Source organism: Medicago sativa, chromosome 6, assembly GCF_051527215.1.
Source record: "Medicago sativa cultivar Bolivia chromosome 6, Bolivia_mono, whole genome shotgun sequence".
Classification (NCBI taxonomy): Eukaryota; Viridiplantae; Streptophyta; class Magnoliopsida; order Fabales; family Fabaceae; genus Medicago; species Medicago sativa.
Window position 1 is genome coordinate 65,932,805 of NC_140754.1, and position 14,069 is coordinate 65,946,873.

Consider the following 14,069-nt stretch of genomic DNA (forward strand, 5'->3'; position numbering starts at 1 on the left):
TCTTCTCGGACACAATAGGGAGGGTTAGGAATTATTGTGACAAGAGATTGGTAAGGAACACTTCTACTGATAACGCAATGGAGCGGAGGAAGCCTGGTAAACAACAAGGGCGACCTACCGAAAACAAGGGTAGGACTTATTTTGAATGATCCTTAGGGGTCATCAGAAGTCAAGCTAGTGACGGTAAAGAAGCACTTGGTGGGAGGCAACTGTAACAGCAGAGCCATGGTCAGTCTTGTCCGGACTAGTATCCGTTGAATTTTCCTGTTAGTATATGAATGGTAATGAGTTACCTTCGGTACTTGTTTGTTCTGCTGTTGTTCTTATCTGTTGGTTGGTTTTGTGTAGAAGTGAGATGGCTGGTGGTAGAGATGATGGAGCGATTGCAGAGGCTTTGACTGCAATGGCACAGGTGTTGGCTCAGGTTAATGAGCAGGCGGCAGTAGGTTATCGTGATCCTGGAGAAGCCGAGGAGCGGAGGCTTGATCGTTTCTTGCGAAACAGTCCGCCGACGTTCAAGGGTAGGTATGATCCGGATGGAGCTCAGACATGGGTGCAAGCCATGGAGAGGATCTTTCGTGCTATGGTGACTAGTGAGGATCAGAAGGTTCGATTGGCTACTCATATGCTTGCTGAGGAGGCTGAGTATTGGTGGACCAATGCTAAGGGAAGGCTTGAGGCTGGTGGAGCTGTGACTTGGGCTAGGTTCAAGACTGAGTTTTTGAGGAAGTACTTTCCTGAGGATTTGAGGACTAAGAAGGAAGTGGAATTCTTGAACTTGAAGCAAGAGAACCGTTCAGTGGCTGAGTATGCAGCAAAGTTTGAGGAGCTTTCGAGGTTTTGTCCGTACATCAATGCGGAGGATGCTATGGTCTCTAAGTGTGTGAAGTTCGAGAGCGGTTTGAGGCCCGATATCTATCAGTACATGTGTATTCAGGAGATCCGAGACTTTGATACTTTGGTGCATAAGTGTCGCATGTTTGATGAAGCCGGAAAGGTCAAGGTGAATCATTATAAGGCAATGAATGAGAAGAAAGGAAAGAGTCATGGATTTGGGAAGCCGTACAACAAGGACAAAGGAAAGAAGAGGGAATCTGGTGGAGGCTCTAAGCCGAATGTTGCTGATGTGAGATGCTACAAGTGTGGAATCTTAGGTCATTACTCTAGTGATTGTCGCAAGGGTGATAGTTGCTACAGGTGTGGACAGAAGGGTCACAAGGCATTTGAGTGCAAGAAGGATATTACTTGTTTCAACTGTGGTGAAGAGGGTCATCTTAGTACTAAGTGTACCAAGCCGAAGAAGGCGGCGGGGAAGGTGTTTGCATTAAATGCGGAAGAGGTGGAGCATCCGGATAATCTCATCCGAGGTATGTGTTTTATCAATAGTACTCCTTTGATTGCAATTATTGATACTGGTGCTACTCATTCTTTTATTGCGGCTAGTTGTGTTGAGCGTTTGGGTTTGGTTGTGACTCCGTTGTCGCGAGGGATGGTTATCGATACCCCGGCTAGTGGTTCGGTGACTACTTCCTTAGTATGTGCTAAGTGTCCTGTTAGTTTTGGTAACGTGGATTTTGAGTTGGATCTTGTGTGTCTTCCATTGAAGCATATGGACGTAATTTTCGGTATGGATTGGATGTTGACTTTTGGTGTTAACATTAATTGTTTGACCAAGAGTGTAACGTTTTCTAAGCCGGTGGCTGAGGAAGGTGGGAAGTTCTTGACCGCGGAGCAAGTGAAGAAGTCCTTGGATGGTGAAGCTAGTGTGTTCATGATGTTTGCTTCCTTGAAGGAGAGTAGTGATAAAGGAGTTGGTGATTTGCCTGTAGTCCAAGAGTTTCCAGAAGTTTTTCCGGACGACATTACCGAATTACCTCCGGAGAGGGAAGTTGAGTTTGCAATTGATTTGGTTCCGGGAACGAGTCCTATCTCGATTGCGCCTTATCGAATGTCTGCATCAGAGTTGGGTGAATTGAAGAAGCAATTGGAAGAGTTGCTTGAGAAACAGTTTATCAGACCGAGTGTTTCTCCGTGGGGTGCTCCTGTATTGTTGGTTAAGAAGAAAGATGGAAGCATGAGGTTGTGTGTGGATTATCGGCAGTTGAATAAAGTGACGATTAAGAATCGGTATCCACTTCCGAGGATCGATGATTTGATGGATCAGTTGGTTGGCGCAGAGGTGTTCAGCAAGATTGACTTGAGATCAGGATATCATCAGATTAGAGTAAAGGCGGAAGATATATCCAAAACTGCGTTCAGAACGAGGTACGGACACTATGAGTATTCCGTGATGCCATTTGGAGTATCTAATGCGCCAGGTGTCTTCATGGAGTACATGAATAGAATATTTCATCCTTTTCTGGATCGTTTTGTGGTGGTGTTTATAGATGATATTTTGGTGTATTCGAAGTCTGAAGAAGAGCATGCCGAGCATTTGAGGATTGTGTTGGGAGTTTTGAAGGAGAAGAAGTTGTTTGCTAAGTTGTCCAAGTGTGAGTTTTGGTTGCGGGAAGTGAGTTTCCTTGGTCATGTGATTTCTAAAGGTGGCATTGCGGTGGATCCGTCGAAGGTTGATGCAGTGTTGCAATGGGAATCACCTAAGTCTGTTTTTGAAGTTAGAAGCTTCCTTGGATTGGCAGGTTATTATCGGAGGTTCATTGAAGGATTCTCTAAGTTGGCGTTGCCATTGACGCAGTTGACTCGGAAAGGACAAGCTTATGTTTGGGATGCTAAGTGTGAGAAGAGTTTCCAAGAGTTGAAGAAGAGGTTGACGTCAGCCCCAGTGTTGATTTTGCCGAATCCGAAGGAATCGTTTGTGGTGTATTGTGATGCTTCTAAGATGGGTCTTGGTGGTGTGCTTATGCAGAATCGTCAGGTTGTGGCTTATGCTTCGAGGCAGTTGAAAGTGCATGAGAAGAATTATCCGACTCATGATTTGCAATTGGCGGCAGTTGTGTTTGTGTTGAAGATTTGGAGGCACTATTTGTATGGTTCTAAGTTTGAAGTGTTCAGTGACCACAAGAGTTTGAAATACTTGTTTGATCAGAAAGAGTTGAATATGAGGCAGAGAAGATGGTTGGAATATCTTAAGGATTTTGATTTTCAGTTGAGCTATCATCCTGGAAAAGCCAATGTTGTTGCTGATGCTTTGAGTAGGAAGTCGTTGCATATGTCTGCTTTGATGGTGAAAGAGTTAGAGTTGATTGAGCAGTTTCGAGATTTGAGTTTGGTTAGTGAATTGACACCGAATGGTGTGAGGTTGGGAATGTTGAAGTTAACAAGTAATATTCTAGAGGAGATCAAGAATGGTCAGAAGGAAGATTTGGAACTTGTTGATCGCGTGGTGTTGGTTAACCAAGGTAAAGGTGGGGATTTCAGGTTGGACGAGAACGGTGTTTTGATGTTCCGTGATCGTGTTTGTGTGCCAAGTGTTCTTGAGCTTAAGAGGCAGATTTTGGAAGAAGGTCACAGAAGTAGTTTGAGTATTCATCCCGGAGCGACTAAGATGTATCAAGATTTGAAGAGGTTGTTTTGGTGGCCTGGAATGAAGAAGGATGTTGCAGAGTTTGTGTATGCTTGTTTGGTTTGTCAGAAGTCTAAGATTGAACATCAGAAGCCGTCAGGTTTGATGCAACCGTTGTTTGTGCCAGAGTGGAAGTGGGATAGTATTTCTATGGACTTTGTTGGAGCGTTGCCGAAGACTGTTAAGGGTTTTGATTCTATTTGGGTGATTGTTGACCGGTTGACGAAGTCGGCACATTTTGTTCCTATTAAGACTGGTATATCTGTGGCGAAGTTGGCTGAGATCTACATTGAGCAGATTGTTAGATTGCATGGTGTTCCTTCTAGTATTGTGTCGGATCGGGATCCGAGGTTTACTTCTAAGTTTTGGGAGAGTTTGCAAGATGCTTTGGGAACTAAGTTGAGGTTGAGTTCTGCGTATCATCCCCAGACTGATGGTCAGTCGGAGAGGACTATTCAGAGTTTGGAAGATTTGTTGAGAGCTTGTGTGTTGGAGCAAGGTGTCAGTTGGATTGAATGTTTACCGTTGATTGAGTTTACTTACAACAACAGTTTTCATTCTAGTATCGGGATGGCACCGTTTGAGGCTTTGTATGGTCGGAGGTGTAGAACTCCTTTGTGTTGGTATGAGTCAGGAGAGAGTGCTTTGTTAGGACCGGAAGTTGTGCAAGAGACGACCGAGAAAGTTAAGATGATTCAAGAGAAGATGAGAGCGTCTCAGAGTAGGCAGAAGAGTTATCATGATAAGAGGAGGAAAGACCTTGAGTTTCAGGTTGGTGATCATGTGTTCTTGAGAGTGAATCCTGTAACCGGTGTTGGTCGTGCTTTGAAGTGTCGGAAGTTGACTCCTCGTTTTGTTGGACCGTTTGAGATTATTGAGAAGGTTGGGGTTGTAGCGTATCGGATTGCGTTACCACCATCCTTGTCGAATCTTCATGATGTGTTTCATGTGTCTCAGTTGCGGAAGTATGTGTATGACGCGTCTCATGTGATTCAAGTGGATGATTTGAAAGTAAAAGATAATTTGACTGTCGAGACTTGGCCAGTTAGGATTGATGATCGTGAAGTGAAGCGTTTGCGTGGCAAGGAGATCGTTTTGGTTAAAGTGATTTGGGTTGGACCAACTGGTGAGAGTGCCACTTGGGAATCAGAGAGTAGGATGAGGGTTTCGTACCCAGAGTTGTTTCCTTCAGGTAATTTTCGAGGGCGAAAATTCTTTTTAGTGGGAGAGAGTTGTAACAGCCCGATTTTTTTGATAGATTTATTTTATTATTTATTTATGTGTTATATGTGCTCATATGCGATTATTTGCCTCTGTGTGTATTTTTGATTGGGAATCGTAGAATTCGGTGTTAAAAGGGTATTTTAGTCATTTGGACTTAGGGGTATTTTGGTCATTTTGTGAGCAAGAGTAATTTGTAATTTGATGAGGATTATTTTTAGTGCTTAGTGAGAGTTGTTATTTTTACTAAGTTACTAGAGAGATTCTAGTAATTATTTATTTACCGGTAAGTGACCGTTAGTATTACATTTTTACCGTTAAGTGAGTAGTAACATTTTAGTTAGAATAGAAATGGGTTAGGCCCATTAAGGTGTTGTGAAGTTAAGCCCAAATAGGTGAACCTATATAAACTCTAGTTGGTTGAGAAATAGGGTTTACCAATATTTCATTTTCATTAGAAAGAAGAGATAGAGAGAGAATAAGGGTTTAGAGAGAAGAATCTAGAGAAAGCTAGAGGGAGGTCAAGCTTCAAGGATTGAAGCTAGAATTGGAGCTAAAGTGAAGCCCTAGTGTTGATTTTGAAGAATTGAGGTAAGGGGGTTAGTCTTTAATCATAATTAATAGTTGTAGATTCTACCCTAATTCCTTAATTAAGTGGTTAATTTGATTTTAGATGTAGAAATTCGTGCTTAATTTTGATGACATGATTATGTACATGAATTGAATGATAATTGTGTGGTTGTTGATGAATTGATGTATTGGGTATCATGAAAGTTAGAACTTTGATGCAACCATGAAATCAGTTTTGGCATAATAAATGAATTCGACATAACCCTGTTATTTTCTTTTGTTTCTGTGATACGATTTGGTTATACATTTGCACAGTAGCTTCTGGTTTGACAGGAATATATGAATTTGATTTTACTAGTTGTCTTACTATAGCTACTGAGATCCAGATTGTTATCTCTCGTGTGGGTACTGTGCGTGCCTTTACAAAATATTGGTTTTGTACCTTATTTCAGTTTAGAGCCATCAGCTTAAAATATCATTTGTTTCACAATTTTATGATATGGTTCTTCATGAATATAAGCAACAAGGTCATGTTTTTCTTTGTTTTAAAAATGGATATTGGTTGTTGACCGAAAAGCATATGTTGACTAATTGCATGTCCCTTGACTAACTATTGGCCGAACATTAATATCTATTTCTTTTTCTTCATCAAATTGGTAGTGAAGAAGTACACTTCATTAATAAAATTAATATACTATAATTCATGAAGATATGATAGTTTAGGATTGATTTGAAGATTTACACGCTTGAGATACGATGAATTGTATGAAATGTCTAAATCGGTGTTTTGTGATAAAGTGAGACGAACTTTGTGATTCTCATGATTTCGTCATGTTTAGCCGGTGAAACGCCAAGGTATACTCTACTGCACTTATATGTAGCCTAGAGGTATACTTAGTCGAGTCATTGGGACTTGTTTGCTTGGTTTTGAATCAAAAACTTCATTTATTTTAAAATGGTGAAATTAGAGATGAACTTTGATGAAAATGGTTTTATGAGCCGTATGATTTATGAATCCTCTATGGATAGTTTGATATGATTGTAAGAAGATGTTTGAATGACTGCTAAGTGATGAATATGATGTTTGTTATCATATGTTGTATTGAATGAAGTTGTTGAACTCTATGATAAAGCTAAATGTTGATATTGCCGTTGATTATTGCCGTTGTTTATAGCCGTTGAATATAGTCGTTGATTTGTGGTGAACATATGCATAGTGGATTGAGTCATATGTTCATGCATCATATGTCGTGTCGGATGTTATATCCATATTGCCGTTGACTATAGCCGTTGATAATGATGTTTTTGTTGCATCTTGGGTGACGACCTTGAGAAGATATGGTACCACATGCATGTATGTGTCGAGTCTAGGCATATCACATTGCATGAGTCTTGATTGTTGTATTGAATGATGATGATGAGTGTACTAAATGATTATACACTTGCAATGGTTGAAGTTGTTATATGAATGTGGATGTGGAGGTTAAATGTTCATGATGAATAATTGAGAATTGAACTATTTATTTATGTCAAGTTAATTATATTGATTATGATTAATGTAATGCTAACCTCCAGTGGTTTTGACCGCCTACCTGTCTGTATGGATGGGTAGACGCTGTGCAGGAGTAGTCCGCTTGCGGTGAGTGCTTGGATAGCTGGAGTTAGCCTCCGCTATCATTTTGGAGTTATAGTTTAGGGCTCTGATTAGGTCGAGTCAGTGTCTTTTAGTTGTGTTGGACTTATTTTATTTATTTGAGATGTACTGATAGTCGGACTTGGAGGATTTGTTTGATGATGTATTGTTGACCATGGCATATTTTGTCAGAGATTTTGTATATGAATTTTATCCGCTGTGACTGTTGAGATACTTTATCTAGATATGCATGTTGAGTTTTGGATAATGTGAGACGTAGCGTCTAATTCTTGAATATCTGCTATATTCGCATGTTTTATTGCTTTAATAGAATTAGGTCGTTACAGCAACCCACATTTAGATTTCAGGTAGTATTTCTTATTTCTTTTTTTATTGCTTTCAAATATTCAAAAATACAAAAAGATTTTTGCTGAAATGAACAGAGGAAGAAATTTTTTGTTTTCCAATACTGTGAAAATCGTGACACGTTTTGGACAAAACGTGACACGATTTTCCTCCCTCTAAAGCTCCTCTCAGAATTTTTTCTAAGATTAAAATTGGGTGTCATTTGACATTGCTAAAAACGTGTCACGATACTGAAATCGTGACACGATTTTACCACCCAAAAATTTTCCTAAGTCTGAGAAGTGGTGCATTTCGACATTGAGAAATCGTGACACGTTGGCCAAAACGTGACACGATTTCTGGGCAAGAAATTTTCAAATTGAGCAATCGTGACACATTTTGCCCAAACGTGACACGATTTTGGTGGTTTTTCAAATTCTGACCGTTACAAAACCCAATCGTGACACGTTTTTGGCCAATCGTGACACGATTTTCCCAGCCTATAAATATACCCAACACGATTTTCATTCCATTCACTTCCAAAAGTAGCCAAACTCTGCCAAAATTTTCCCAGAACTCCAACCTACGAATTTCTAACTTTTCTCTACCAATATTCTTCATCTTTTCATCTTCCAATCACCAAACCATCACCATAAACCTTCATCATCACCAACAAACACCCAAATCCATTATCTCCATCTTAACCCTAACCCTAATATTCACTTTTCCACAAAACCTAACCTTCAATCCAAACCCTAGCCATATCCATGGTTGAGACACGTAACAAGGGCCAGACATCCACCCAAAAAGCCACCAAGAAATCCAAAACTGATAACCCTAGAAAGAAACCAGTCAAACCTAAGTCTACCAATGAACCACCACCACCATCTGTGAACCACCGCTTTTTAAACTCACAAGCCCGTGACCGCTTCAAAGACATCAAGCATTACAGAGTGATTCCGGAGAGGGCCTTCTTGCTCCCAAAATTGTTAAAGAATCCTGAGTTTGAGCAAGCCCTAACTGCTCGGGATTGGCATGGTTTAAATGGGATGATTTTCGAGCAAGCTAACAAGACATTGGCCCTCGAGTTTTATGCTAATGCCCGGTTCTCCAGGAGAAGATATGGGTCTTATGTACGTGGGAAAGACATTGACTTCTCACCTGAGGCAATCAATAACTTGCTGAAGATTGTTCCACCGGAGCAATGTGATGTGAAGAGGAGAAGGGAAACTTGTGGTGATTGGAATGATGAAGCTTGGGAAGAATTGCTATTCCAGATTTGTGTAGAGGGGGCTACTTGGAAAGGAGGGAAGCGGATGCTGTTGAAGTCTGACTTCAAGCCGGTCTCTAAATTTGTGGTGCAAACACTGGAGGGTACCTCATGTTCTTCTGAAATTCCATTGGTGCGAGTCCACACAATCGCGGCTATTATGGATGGTGCTCCAATTAATGTTGGTGAGTTGATCGCCAATAATATTGCTGATTTTGCTACAGGTAACAAGAAGGTTTTGCCTCATCTAAGCCTTATTTGCTGGCTTTGTGAGGAAGCCGACTGTGATCTTTTTGCCAATGATTTGGATGCCCCAATGATGAAGCCTATTACCGACACATACATGGAGGGGTTTATGAAGGACTACCAGGAGCGCATGCAGGATCTTATGGTAGCAGAATGGCAACCACAGCCACAGCCCCAGGCACAGCCACCTCCACCTCAGTTTGTTCATGGAGAAGGGAGCAGTCAGCAGGGTACCTATGCACCCATTCATCCTATGATGCTGGACTATATGTTCGGCCATGCCAACTGGATGAATGAGGTGTCAGATCAGGAGTACTGGAACCGTCCGAGGTTTGGTCCGGAGTTCACTGAGGCGGTCTGCCTCAACAGGAGGAAGATGACTGGGTCGTTCGAGCGCTTTGATGGGTCCGAGGAGGCTATGGACCACTATTTTGATGTCACCAGAGGTCGAGCTCAGGATAGGGAGCAGGAGATTAGAGCTGACTTTGCTGTTGGTGGCGCTCAGTCTAGATATCACTTTGGGGAGGACACCTATGCAGAGGAGAACCCCAGCACATGGATTCCGGAGGACCAGATGCAGGATTGAGTGGGCTACTGATGGCCCACCTATTATTATTTTTCTGTTTTTGTTTCAGCACCTTTGGTTTTGTAACTTTAACTATTATGTTCGAACAATTTTATTTGCTTTCATTTAAGTTAAACTCGGTTTTACCCCCCGTTTATGTAATTATTCCTGCACTTGTTTATTATTGATGAATTTGTTTGTTTAGTTGATTTTTTACAGTTTAGTAACAAATGTTTGTTCAAGCGGTATTCCAAAAGTTCAAAAGGATGAGTGACTTGGTTTTCAAAGGCGAAGTGTACGGCACTAAAGATAGGTAGTCACAACTCCCAGAAATCTCAGCCATAAGGTTCATTGCCAAATTTTGTTTTTCAATTTACTTATATTTAGATTAGTTTTCCATGCAACTACATTTCTAGAACTTGCATTGTTTCTCTATTATTGATTGGTCTTTGTTAATTACACACTGAGGCAAAAGTGCTTGGTCCTGTGAGCCTTTTTGAAGCCTACCCTGATTTTAATTGTTATATTTTATCCTTTTCTTAGCCAAATTGAGCCGGTAGGTTTAGAACTTTTTGTTCGGTGACAAACTACATTACAAGCTTAGAGACTTTTAGGACTTGTCCCATATTGTTTTTTCTGAGTTAGGCATTGTAGAATGTTGCTAAATAATACGTTTGGGGTTGCTATTGGAATTTGCAACCAATTAAGTTTGGGGTGGGGGTACTAGAGAACAAAGAAAGAACATTATCATGAAAAATACACACAAAAATGGTGTTTAAAAAAAAAAAGAGAAAATAGAATGAAAAAGGGACAAAACATTGAAAATCCGAGTAACTTTAAACTCAATTGTCCCAATAGTTACAATTATTCTCTAGTACCTTTACAAGAATTGTTGTTCCAAAAGGTGAATGAATGATGAATTGAATTTTGTGCTTAACTTCCGTAGGAATGCCTAACTCAAAATTTTGTGTAGCCTACTTATCCAAATATTATCCCACCTTCACCTAAGCCCCGTTATAACCCTTAAAGACCTCAAAAGTGTGTAATGATATTGACTTTGATTGATGTTTAGAAACTTTTCAAGCGTATGGTAATATGTAGACCTGCATGTCGACTGATAGAACCCTATTTCAATTATTTGCGTGGAGTTGTGAATTGGTGGATGCGTACAAGTCACACTAGCTCATCTTTAGCTAGTAAGGTGTTGAACTTTTGGGTACTACTGCTTGAATAGGTAATTGTTATTTTACTGTCGATTGTCAGCTTTGCAAGTAAATTCCTTGAGGACAAGGAATGGTTTAAGTTTGGGGTTGTGATGACACCTTGTCATTACGTAATTTTAGATGTATTTTAGCACAAAAATGGAGTTCACAAGGAGACTTATGCAGCAAAAGAGCAGAAAAACTGAAGAAAAAGCGAAGAATGAAAACGTGTCACGATCTGGATAAAACGTGACACGATTTAAGAAGCTTCAGAATGGTTGATTCGACATTTGAAAACGTGGCACGATTTGGAGAAACCCTAATTTGTTTTCTTGCTCTACAAGGTGAAAACGTGTAACGATTTACTTAAAATGTGACACGATTTAGGCGATTTTTTGTGCCTATTTATGCTGAAGTCTATTCCAAAAAAGAGGGTGACGAATCCTAGAGAGCAAAGTGCGATTTTGCAACTGCAAGGAAGACCAGGAGGACGATTTCTTCATCTTCCAACAACTTTGTGTATGTTTTATTACCTCTAATGATTATGTTATTTGTAAACACTATTATGAGTAGCTAAATTCATTAGAGGTTAGGTCTGAGATGATTCGTTGTAACCCTAATTGAGATATTATGTTGTGAAACTCTATTTATTGTGAATGATATTCTAGTCTTTATTCAATTCAATTGTTCTTAATGCTTTTTATATCCTGATCAAATATAAATATGATTTAGTGAGAATGAATGACTACTGACCATAGCTTTCTACTTAGACCTATTGAATTGTTCTAATAAACATGGTTAGCCTAGGAATGGATAATCGTTTATTAGTTATATTAGGTTAACGTGCTTTAAACCTTCAAAGATTATTAGACCACCTAAGGGATTAGGGGCTGTAGTTTAAGAAGAGGGTCCTAACTCAAGGGATTGATTAGGACTATTTTGTTAACTATCGTGGGATTAGAAGATCATTCATACGAATAGGTGCAACATAACAATTAGGGGAACATCGATGATTCGAAAGACCTAAACTCATCTCTCTTATTCTTGAAAACCGATTTATTTTCAGCAATTACTTTTATGCAATCAAACCAATCTACTGCCTAGTGGCAAACTAAAGCAAGTTTTATACATCCTAAAATACAACGTAGTTGAATTATTGAGATTAAAAACGGTCCTCGTGGGATCGATATTTTTACTACTTCGATAGTATTTGGTGCACTTGCCAAACATCTATCAGATGTCCTTCATGAATTTTGCATATGAAGGCATTTGTTGGAGAGCTTCAGCAAATGGAATGTTGATTTGTAACTTCTTGAACATCTCAATGAATTTTGCAAAGCACTTCTCATCTTTTTCTCTCTTCAACCTTTGAGGGAAAGGCAGCTTGATTTGTGGCTTTGGAAGCTCATCTTTCTTCTTCTTTTCTGGCTCTTCGACAACATGAGTATCAACGGCATCACGCACTTCAACCTCCACTTCAATTAGTTCAGGAGATGAGTCACCTTCATCATGTTTAGCTTGAGATGATAGCGATTCTTCCCTCTTTCTGCTTCTTGTAGTAACCATGTTCACATTTTCATGATCCCTTGGATTAATAACAGTGTTGCTTGGAAGGGTTCCTAGAGCCCGTTGTGTGAGTTGTTGAGCAATTTGCCCAACTTGAGTTTCAAGATTTTTGATTGAAGCCCTTGTATTCTTTTGAGCCTCTCTGGTTTCTTGAGCTAAGGAATTCATGTTGGTAGCCATTGCTTCAATTGCTAACTCCCAATCCGCCTTCTTTGGTGCTTGGTTTGATGGACCTCCTTGATAACCCCCTTGTTGTTGGTTTTGAGAGCCACCTTGTTGATTCCTCCATGAAAAGTTTGGATGATTTCTCCAGCCTGGATTATAAGTATTTGAGAAAGGATTGTTCTTCGGTTGGTTCCCTTGACTGCTGAGATAATTTACCATCTCCACTTGGGTCGCATCCATGGGCACATCACAATGCATAGTAAAAAGAGGGCCGGTGCACCAATCACATTTGACAGTGTTCATTTGATTAACCGGAGCAACTTGTGGTTGGGTTAAGTTAAGGGCTGCCATTCTCTTTGTCACTTCAGCAGATACTGCATCTTGAATCTGCTTACCAGTGAGTATGTTTTGAGCATTTTTGAGCTCAAGTTGATTCAGATCTATGAGTCCTCCCCTTGTACCACCAGTTCTATCATATAGCTCCATTTGTTCATTAAGTTCAACAGCTTCAATGACCTTGATTATTTGAGAGGCGGTTTTGAAATTTATGGAACCACCAGAAGCTGTGTCGAGAACTTGTCTAGTAGCTAAACGCAGACCATTACAGAAAATCTGCATTTGAACAGTAGTATCAAAGTTGTGCTCGGGACATGCTGATAGTAACTTCTTGTACCTTTTATAAGCTTCTCCCAAGGACTCTCCCTCTCTCTGCTGGAAACTAGAAATGTCTTGTCGCCTTCTCACAAACAAAGTTGTAGGAAAGAACTGCTCCAAGAACTTGTCTTCCATTTCATTCCACGTTGTTATACTACCAGCCGGTAAAGAGTCAAACCAATCATAAGCGTCATCAGTCAAAGTAAACGGAAACAGTCTCAACCGCTTGGCTTCTTCAGAGTGCCCTTGCACTTTTGCTGTCTCACAAAGTATCAAGAAACTCTTCAAGTGCTTGTTAGCATCTTCATTGTACTTTCCCGCATACTGATTCTCCTTAAGCTCCCTCAACAACCCAGGATTGATCTCAAACTTGTCCACCGTCACAGGCTGATTAGTAATGGTCAGCCTGTTTCGGTTTCTGTCACGGGCCCCATAGTCTCCAAGAAGTCTTTCTTCAGGCTGTACCGGTGGTGGTTGTTGTCCCTCCATCTCTTTGCCTACTTCGAATACCTCTTCGTCCGTGTCAGTCTCCACTTTACTCGCCTCTTCCTTTTCTCTAAGTTTTCTGAGTTTTGTTTCCTTTCGGATTGCTCGACAAAATTTTTCAACCTCTGGAACAAAGATAAGTTCAGCTGAGGCCTGGCCTCGCATACAAGATTAGACAAATAGTGAGTAATAGAAGATTGAGTAATAACTAAAATAAAACGAAAGTAAAAATTTTGTTGTAGAGCAAAAAATTTCAATTAAGAAAATAAAATTCAACAGTGATTTGGCAATCCCCGGCAACGGCGCCAAAAACTTGATAGCGATTTTCGCAAGTGTACGAAATCGTGCAAGTAGTAAAGCAAAACGGTAAGACCAAGTGTCGAACTCGAGGATCGCGTTATACTATTGAATCGTATTTGAGACTTAATTGAACAAAAAGTTACGAGGTTTGTTTTATGCAATAATGAAAATTAACTTTATAAAGAGAAAAGTGTTGGCGATGAGTTTTACTGGATGACTATTTCATGTTAACAACCTAATTATCGCTATTGAATCGACTCATCTAGTTGCTACCGAATCCTCTATAAAATTCGTGCCCTAATTGCTTAGTGACAGAAACGTTA

General features: G+C 40.1%; 2 protein-coding genes across 3 annotated transcripts; one reads left to right on the forward strand and one right to left on the reverse strand.

Moving 5' to 3' along the window:
- The first annotated feature begins 392 nt into the window (after positions 1-392).
- LOC146916413 (uncharacterized) lies at positions 393-7,213 on the forward strand. 2 transcript variants are annotated; one of them, XM_085718535.1, is made up of 2 exons: positions 393-1,367; positions 6,927-7,213. In XM_085718535.1, the coding sequence occupies exons 1-2, from the start codon at positions 404-406 to the stop codon at positions 6,941-6,943; spliced, it is 981 nt and encodes a 326-aa protein (XP_085574661.1). In that variant the 5' UTR covers positions 393-403; the 3' UTR covers positions 6,944-7,213. The 2 variants fall into 2 exon arrangements, 1 of the variants encoding a protein (XP_085574661.1); XR_015015027.1 differs by lacking the exon at positions 393-1,367 and adding an exon at positions 5,208-5,335.
- Positions 7,214-11,808: 4,595 nt separating this feature from the next.
- Positions 11,809-13,611, reverse strand: LOC146916414 (uncharacterized). Its single transcript, XM_085721627.1, has one exon. The coding sequence runs from the start codon at positions 13,609-13,611 to the stop codon at positions 11,809-11,811; it is 1,803 nt and encodes a 600-aa protein (XP_085577753.1).
- Between the last annotated feature and the right edge of the window lie 458 nt (positions 13,612-14,069).

Bases quoted from the DNA above. Each gene is read 5' to 3' on its own strand.
- LOC146916413 (XM_085718535.1), top strand. From the start codon at position 404: ATGGCACAGGTGTTGGCTCAGGTTAATGAGCAGGCGGCAGTAGGTTAT.
- LOC146916414 (XM_085721627.1), bottom strand. From the start codon at position 13,611: ATGCGAGGCCAGGCCTCAGCTGAACTTATCTTTGTTCCAGAGGTTGAA.